A 10,000-nucleotide genomic window follows, 5' to 3' on the forward strand; every position below is an offset into this window, starting at 1 on the left:
ATTTAACATCTTTAATAGTCTTAAAATTTTAAAATTGACGAATTGTTACATTTTTAAATTTCAGTTTTAGAGTTTGACCATTTGAATTTGTATATTTTTTAATTAAAAAAATTTAAATTTGACATTCATAATTTTTACTTTTTTTAATGTTTAAAATAAAAAAACTGAATTTTTTGAATTTTTATTAGAATTTTTTAATTTATCATCTTTAATTTTACATTTTTTTATTTGTTACATTGTAATTTATTTATTTGAATTTTGGAATTTTTTATTTTGAATTTGACATTTTGAATTTGTACATGCTTTAATGTTTAAAATAAAACAATTAATTTGAAATTAACGTAGAATGAAATTTTAGAATTTCAACGTTTTAAAACTGCTAAATTGCTATTGTTAAATTTAAATTTTATTTTTATCTAATAATTTTTGAATTGACATTTTTGATTTTGACATTTCGAATTTTTACATTTTGTAATGTTTAAAATAAAAATAGAATTTGCATCTTTAATTTCTGTTTAATTTTACATTGTTAATCATGAATTATTTTAAATCTTTATTGTTTAAAATAAAATTCTGTATAATTTTTACATTTTTTATTTAAAATCTTTAATTTTAGAATGTTAAAATTGATAAATTGTTACATTTTTAAATATGAATTTTAGAATTTGACAGTTTGAATTTATATTGAAGAGATGATGTTCATCAGACCTGTGCTGTGATCTTCAGTGGTCCGGCTCCTGCATCTGTGGCTTCTACAGTGAATTCAGCAGGTTTGTTTATGATGCAGCCGGATTTCTCCAAGCCCGGCCCGTAAGCCTTCACCTATAAACACAACACAGCAGAGAAATACATTCTTTCATTCTTTTTCTTGAATTTGCATTTGTAACTTTTTAAAATTACTCTTAACACAGTAATTTTCTTTACATTTAATTTTTAAAACTGAATAAAAAAACTTTGATTTTAAAATGAGCTTAAATTTATTTATTCATTTCATAATTAAATGTATACAACTTTGCACTCGCAAATGGTAATTTTCTGGCAGTAGCATTTTTATGGTATTTTTGCCAGCACTTCATAAATGCAAACATGCGATCACAAATTAAAAGACTTTTTTTTATATAATCATTTTATTTGTGAAACTAAAATATTGTAAATAAAATTATTTAAGATTCATATTTTTATTTAAAATTGTTGCAATGCAATCTATGCAGATTATTTATACATATCATCAGTTTTTTATTACATTTATATAACAATTAAACATTTAAACAAGTTATGCAATAATGCCAATGCGTTTATACAAGTCATAATGAAATGATTAAAATAAAGTGAGGCATTTTTGATTTTTATATTTTAAGTAATATTAAATTCATAGGCGAAAAATCCATGCTAAAAACAACCAGATACACTTAAATCAAAATATACTTAAAGCTGATAAGGGTAGATCATGTAATAATGACAAATGGTGGATGCGATATGTACTTCCAGTCTTCTAAATGCAGAATGTCACGCGTGTTTACATAGAAGAACAGTGCAATAGTAGTGCACTGGAATGGAAAAATGGCTTCTGCGTGAATGGCCTCTTGAACACTGAGAATAATTTCTGCATGTATTTTACTGTGTTTTTACCAGGCCGGGGTTGTTGGCTTTGTTATCAGGGACGATGATGGCCATGAAGGGACTGTCCTCGATGTCTTCATCATCACACATGACATGAACGGCGTATTCTCCGGCTTCGGTGGGCCAGTATCTGACGTCACATGAGCCGTCGTTCTGATCCTCACACTCGATGCGGGCCTGGGACGGACCCTCGATAGCAAAACCTGCAGGGGGGAAATCAAGATTTGACATGCAGTTAATGTCAGAATTAATCAACCTCCTGACTTTTTTTTCTCCCTTTTTCTGAATATTTCCCAAAAGATGTTTAACAGATTCAGGAATTTCTCACAGTATTTCCTATTTATTTCTTTTTTCTGGAGAAAGTCTTTTGTTTTATTTGGGCTTGAATAGAAGCAGTTTTTAATTGTTTTAAACCCATTTTAAGGTCAATATTATTAGCCCCTTTAAGCTATAATTGTTTCCGATAGTCTACAGAACAAACCACTGTTATACTATGACTTGCCTGATTACCCTAACTTTAACCTAATAAACCTAGTTAAGTCTTTTAATGTGACTTTGCGGAAAAAAAATCTGCTCTCCATTAAACAGAAATTGGGGAAAATATAAATTATAAAGAATAAAGAAATACACTAGTAATTGTTGTATTAATAAACCTTAAAGCAACCTTTTTTGCAGCTTAAATCAATAACATAATACAGTACACCATGACAAAACCTTCAGCAATTAATGACAAGAACATTTGATACCGTCATAATCCTTTCCACAAGATCAGAGCGTAATATAATGTGTTTAAGTTATGATGGATTTAAAGCTCCTCACCGAGTATCCCGACATCAGTCCCGATGGATTCAGCCACAAAGTCTGCAGATTTTCCCACTATGCCTCCCTCCAGACCTGGACCCCAGGCACGGATCTTCTGCGGTCCTGCTTCAGAGCCCACATGAACCTCGAAAGGGCTGAACAAACACACACACAGGTCATATACTGTACATCATAAACATTGTCTTATGTCCAGACAATATTACACTCAAAAACACTTTCACGAAAATTAGCTAAAAACTGCTTAATTAAAAGAAGAAAAAAAAAACTTAAAAACGAACAAGCATTTAATGAAAAAAAATTATTAAATAATAAAAATGTACAAATTTTAATACTATTTAAATTGTATCCATGCAATCAATGCAAATATAAATTCACTGTCAATGAACTTGATAAAGAAAAATTGAAGAGCAAAAATTTAATTATATATATTTTAAAGGACATAAAAACAGTTTAAAATATTAGAAGCTGCAATAAAAACATTTAGACAATTTTAGCAAAGTAATGTGCTATTAATCAATAAATAAATGAAAATAAATAAATAATAAATAATTAAAAGCATATTAAATTAATACAATTGAATAAAACTAAATTAAATATTTTATTAAAATAAAAAATAAATAAATATATAAAATGTTCAAAATTAAGTTAATTTTCTTTGCAATGGTTAAAGTTGTTCCTAAATTGTAAGAGGGGCCAAAATCCTAATTATTTATTTATGTTTATTATACAAAATAAATACCTTTTGCATCAGTTTTTGTTCAAAACAATAATCTTTAATAAAATATTCAGGACATTACAAATCTTGGGAATTTATGGAAATAAAATGATTAACTATTTTTTTAAAGCAACAATTTGTAGAAAAATATTACTATTATTATTATTATTATTATTATTAATTAATTTTAAAAAAACAATACGGCCTGAAACACTACAATGTTTTTTAAATCTCAAAATGTCCATTAAAGGTAAAAAAAAAAAATAATAATAATAATAAAAAACACACTGTATAAATACTTTATTTAGCCAAAGATGTGTTAACTTGACAGCTTTAACAGCAAAAACAGAGCCGAGTGTGAGAACTCTCCATTTCAACTATGAGCACCAATCATTAATCTGACTGGACTCCACATCACCACACACATCTCATTCAAACAGCTTGTGTTAATGGAAGGAACCACAGCCTGGTGAATAATGAACGCTAAAGGGTCACAGCTTTGTTTCTGTGTGTGTGTGTGTTTGTGTGTGTGTGTAAGACTGAGGTGAACAGGAGGATGATTGTGTTCATTCAGTCAGCTCTGCTCCTTCATGCATGTGATCAGCAGAAAAAGTCTGTCTGCATGTTAATACCAGTCTGACGTCTCGGGCCACACACCATGCCGTATTAGAAAACCTTGAACGTATTTAAAAAACACCTAAAAAGGTTTTAGTACAGCTTTTTTTTTTAAAGAAACAGCACACTATTTTTCGGAAATGGGCTCGTTTTAAAGCTCCCCTAGAGATACAACGGGTTGCATTTTTGTTATCCATTCAGCTGATCTCTGAATATGGCACTTTTAGCTTAGCTTAGCATAGATCATTGAATTGGATTAGACCATTAGCATCTCACTCAAAAAAAATAAAAAAATAAAAAAAATCTAATTTTCTTATTTTAAAGCTAGACTCTTGTGGTTACGTTTTGTGCTAAAAACAATATAAAGATTTAAAGTTGCTATTTTAAGGACTAATGTTGTGTTTCTTAATTTAACCAGATAAAAACCTATTGAGATCAAGATCTCATTTACAAGGGTGACCTGGCCAAGAGGTCTACAACACACAACTTATAAAAAAAAATAATAGTAATAGTAATAATAATAGTAATAATAATAATAATAATAGTAATAATAGTAATAATAATAATAATAATAATAATAAATAGAAAAATTAATTTGATGCAAAAATACAGTTTAGTTGATCAACTATACCACATTACAATATATTAAACACACATACATTGAGAAATGGACTGTTGTTGTTGTTTGTTAAAAATAATAGAGTGAAACGATGTAATTGGGAAGAGCTCAGACATTTTTAGTTCAGACTGAAGAGTGTTCCAAGATGAGGGGGCGGCATGACTGAAGGCTCACTTTATTATTTCAGTCAGAACTCGTATTACTTTTGTCTTTTGGAGAAAATCTTAATTGTTTAAGTTTGGCTGGAATAACAATACAAATTTTTTAAACCTTGTTGTATATTAGCATCTCACAAAACAACTAGTGAAATATTTTGTACTGTCATCATGGCAAAGACAAAAGAAAATAGTCATTAAAGGGCACCTATGGTGAAAAATCCACTTTTCAAGCTGTTTGGACAGACATGTGTGTAGGTATAGTGTATAGACTGTCATATTGGGGTGATATAAACACACAGTCCTTTTCTTTCCAAATTTAGCAACATAAAAACGGTGGACCAATTGGAGCGGTTTTCAGATCGACCGCAACTTTACGTAGGAGTGCGGTCCCCCCGCCCAACAATATTGATTGACAGCTGCGCGCATTAACATGTCTCCGTAGTAATGCATATAATCATATCGACAAGACAGGACGAGAGCAAAGCAACCGGGAATATTAGGTCTGTTCAGTTTGCTAGGATCATCAATCATCATCAGACGTGATCAAGAGTGAGTTTCACAAGTTTTACATGTTTTAAAACGTGTGCACGAGTGTAATGAAGTACAGCCATTCACTTCAGATTCACTTCATCACCACAGCCGTGTGTCTCTCTCACTGTCTGTGTGTGTGTGTCTATGTTATGTGTGTGTGTGTGTGTGTGTGTCTGCGCATCAGAAAAATAGCAACAACCTTTTCCCAGCTATAATACAGACACTTCAAACAGCTCTAATAAATACTCTGATGGGTGTTTTGAGCTGCAACTTTACAGACACATTCTGGGGACAAAAAAGACTTATAATAAATATGAAAAAAGGGGTAACCTATGTGCCCTTTAAGACTATAATAAAACTGTGCAGTATTTGTTGGGAAGTATTTGAAAATTAATTCAAGAGGGTTTCTTCATGCCAAATTAATTCAAGTGAAAACACAGCTGTCACTTCCAGCCCGCAGTCTGTTAAATAAGCTGTTTATGCTATATGCTCATGCTCATGAATGTGATTGAACATCCGCACGGTTTAATGCACGCGACGGCCGTTTCCTGGTGGTCTCCAGTGACTCTGCGTTTCCAGAAACTCTCACACGAAACATATCGTCATGCTGTTTTTCCAGCACGTCTGTCAAGCATCCAGAGCTAAGGTTTACGCACTAATGAGTCGTCTTGGCAGTGGACACAACCTGTAGTACATATCACATGATTGGTACTGTATAGGCAGCATGAGCAAACACTCTTACATGGTTACAAGTCATGCTGATACATCTAATTTATTTATATTACATGCAAATTAGGCATAGATGTGTTTTGTATACGATGCAGTGTTATTTTAGTAAGTAGTATGTACTGTAAGAATATTTATTAGCATTTTGAATTTGCATTTAATAAATATTTTCAGTTATCTTTTTAATTTTGTTGTTTTTATATACTTTAAGCATATTTAAGTTATTTGTATACAGATTTAACTTTGGTTTTACATTTCAACAGCACCAAAATGTTCAGTTTGGTGTTTATTTAATATTCTAAAACAAATTTTCTGTTTATTTTAGTACTGGTTTAAGCTGTTAATTTAAAAATGTGTTAATAAAAATCTAAATAAAACAAATATAATAATATAGTAATGATAATATTACTGTTATTGCATAATAATATTAATAAAAATAATAATAATAATATATTAATAATAATAATAATTATTATTATTATTTTGTTATATAAAACATTATTATTATTATTATTATTATTATTATTATTATTATTATTATATATTTATTATGATGATGTTATCATTAATATTAATAACAATATTTTTATTATAGTTATATATTATTTGTTATTTATTAACAATATTATTATTATTATTATTGTTACTATTTTAATTATAATAATAATAATATTATTATTGTTATCGTTGTATAATACTAATTATTATTATTCTATTGCATAAAACAACAATGTTATTTTTATTATTAATAATACTAAAAATATTATTAATATTATTATTATATAATGAAAAATAATAATAATGATAATCATATTAATAATAATAATAATAATAATAATGTATTATTATTATTATTATATTAATTATAATATTAGTATTGTTATCACTATATATTACCAATAATTATTATTATTTATGATATTATTATTAATGATAACAATACTATTATTACATTTATATATTAATGTTATTATTATTATTAATTATAACAACATATTATTATTCAATATTATATAGATGTATGCACACATACACAATTTTCATCTTATTATAAAATTTTAATCTTATTTTTTATAACTTTAAAAATGTATTTTAAAAATTATCTTTATTTAGCCAGATAGATATTTGAAGTTAACAACAACACTGCTTCCGCTTGCAGTACTGTAACATCACATTACGTCTCAATCCGGTTAAACATTTCACAAACGAGCAGTCAAGCACTATATATACTCCATCACAGAGTCTTACATCACACTCAACATTAAACCCTTTCAGATCTACAAACAAAGTCTCTCGCAATCAGACAAATTCCCTGAAGATCCTTAATGGAGCGATCTGAACCCAATGAATCTAATCTGTATTTAAACCCCAGCACACTGACAGATCATGTATAACACGCTCTGTCCTGACTCCAGCCCTCATGTGCTTACATACGGCTATGCCTTTATACCTAAACAGAGCTGATCAGGTTTATCCGAATGGCTGAATGAGACCCTCAGAACATCTGGATCTGATCCGTTTTAACCAGTACGTCACAATTAGTAACAATACTGATCGGATTTCCTTCAACCAGTGACGTCGCCATGGTCTTAAAGGGACAGTTCACCAAAAAAAGAAGATTTATTGGTCTTTTACTCACCCTTAGGTAATCTGAGATGCACAGTTGAAGACAGAATTATTAGCCCCCCTGTATAGATGAATTACCATGTTTGTAAACATTAAGAATGCGCGTGCAGGGAGGGGGCAGAAACAAGCCAGGAGCACAAGCATTTACAGCGAGGGAATGACATTCGATGCGGTACAGAGTTTGTTGTTGTCTTAAAAATAAGACATTGAGGGCGGGACTGACCTGTCACTCACATGAAATCCACCAATGGCAAGCCAAAACCATTCAATTAATATTTATTATGCATTACAAAATCAAGTCCAGCCTACATTGGTCATTTCGCATACAGTTGACTTAATGTGATGCGTATTACTCTTAATATAAACGTATTAGCCATCCTGTTCAATTATAATTATTTTTGCAACACAGAGGACATTTTCTGGAGAAAATCTTATTTAAATAACAATGATAATAATATTAATAATAATTATTATTATTATTATTATCAAATCAATCGATTAATTAATAAATTAGTCGATTAATAAATTTATCGATTGATTAATACATTGATTAATACATTAGTAAATTAATTAATACATTTGTCGATTAATTAATACATTAGTAAATTAATAAATTAGTCGATTAATTAATACATTAGTAAAGTAATTATGTTAGTAGATTGTTAAATTTATTGATTAATTAATAAATAAATTGATTAATTAATACATTCGTAATTTAATTAATAAATTATTTGATTAATTAAAACATTAGTAAATTAATTAATAAATAAGTCAATTAATAAATGTATCGACTGATAAATACATTAATTGATTAATTAATACATTAGTAAATTAATTAATAAATTAGTCGATTAATACATTAGTAAATTAATTAATACATTTGTCGATTAATTAATACATTAGTGAATTTATTAATAAATTAGTCGATTAATTAATACATTAGTAAAGTAATTAATAAATTAGTAGATTAATAAATTTATTGATTAATTAATAAATAAATTGATGAATTAATACATTCGTAATTTAATTAATAAATTATTTGATTAATTAAAACATTAGTAATTTAATTAATAAATAAGTCAATTAATAAATGTATCGACTGATAATTAATAAATTAGTCGATTAATACATTAGTAAATTAATACATTTGTCTATTAATTTATACATTAGTAAATTAATTAATAAATTATTAAATTAATTAATTAAATGATTAATTAATACATTAGTAAATTAATTTGTCAATTAATACATTAGTAAATTAATTAATCAATTAGTTGATTAATAAATGTATGGATTGATTAATACATTAATTGATTAAATTGATTAAAAAATACTTTAAAATAAGGTCAACATTATCCGCTCCTTAAGAATTTGTGTTCCCAATTGGCTAAAACACAAACCACTGTTGTCCAATGACTTGCCTAATTAACCTAGTTAAGCCTTGCACTATAATCTGAATAATAGTGTCTTGTAAAATAACTAATAACAGATTATGTACTCCATGTCAAAGACAAAAGCTATTAAAACTATTATGTTTAAGTGTGTTGTATTTCTTGGAAAATTAATGTGAAAAATAATGTCACATGAGGGCTAATACTGCTCTTCAACTGTATATGAACTAGAGAAGGAAACACTATCTCAGCTTGTGTTTAACGCTGACCTTTGTTTGCTCTGAGTTTCAGAGAAGCGACTGTTTAAATAGCTGCTCACCTCTTGGGAATGTGCTGTCCAGCCCAGGTGATGGAGACGCTGTATTTGCCAGTAGCGTGTGGATAATATTCATAAGAGTAAACACCATCTGAGGCGTCCTTCTGTTTCACAGGCTCCTCCAGACCTTCTGCAAGAGAGCAACATTTCAAATTTCACACAATCCATTAAAGGATAAAGGGTTCAGAAAGTGCTCCCATTACGCTTCTGGGGAGGATATTAACTTTCATGTAGTGTGTTTGTAAAAGTAAAAGGTCTGCAATGTTTCAAAGAAAAAGGACAGGACAAATGGAGCTTTGTTTCCCACATGAAAGAAGTGATTTTGCACTTCTGAAATGAGTCGTCAGTAATTTCAGCTTTACTTCTTGCACAAACTTTGCAGATTTGTGATACGTTTGCAGAGTGTCAGTCTATAGTCTATGAACAATGTCTACTTTGGCTCTCAAACACTACAGTTAAAGCTGAGAGCTGAAGAGTTTGGTTGGTGTGTCAACATGTTGATGTTGAAAACCAACATCATTGTTACTGTTAGATTGAGTACATGTGAACTATGATGTTGATGTGGTCATCGGAGTAACTGGTACATCCAACCAATCAGGGTGACCAGATCCTTAGTCAAGTGTTTTAAACACTGCAAAAGCTGTGACCTGATTCTCCAATTAGTATTATGAAAATATTTTTAGATTTTTTTGTCCTTAAATGGATGTAAAACTACTGTAGGAGACTCCAAAACAACAACACAACCATTAAAAGATGGATCATTTAAAATCCCAAGCATTTTCTAAATAAGGACCTTTAAAAAATACTTTTCCAGTCCTTCAACTTGAATGTGAATGTGTTGCCGTGAAAATATTTGTGAAA

The 10,000-nt window shown here is 29.0% G+C and overlaps 1 protein-coding gene across 3 annotated transcripts in view; it reads right to left on the reverse strand.

Moving 5' to 3' along the window:
* flnba (filamin B a) overlaps window positions 1–10,000 on the reverse strand; it is a 167,357-nt gene that overhangs the window by 75,015 nt on the left and 82,342 nt on the right. For all 3 annotated transcript variants that reach the window (XR_015501726.1, NM_001440724.1, NM_001440723.1), the window contains 4 exon segments: window positions 9,143–9,269; window positions 2,440–2,576; window positions 1,630–1,823; window positions 709–822 (listed from right to left, as the gene is read on the reverse strand). Coding sequence is in view for 2 of the 3 variants with exons in the window: in NM_001440724.1 (NP_001427653.1) it covers window positions 709–822; window positions 1,630–1,823; window positions 2,440–2,576; window positions 9,143–9,269 (572 nt within the window). In the remaining variant the exon portion in view is untranslated.

This window comes from Danio rerio, chromosome 11 (assembly GCF_052040795.2).
Source record: "Danio rerio strain M-AB ecotype USA chromosome 11, GRCz13ab, whole genome shotgun sequence".
In the NCBI taxonomy this organism is placed as follows: domain Eukaryota; kingdom Metazoa; phylum Chordata; class Actinopteri; order Cypriniformes; family Danionidae; genus Danio; species Danio rerio.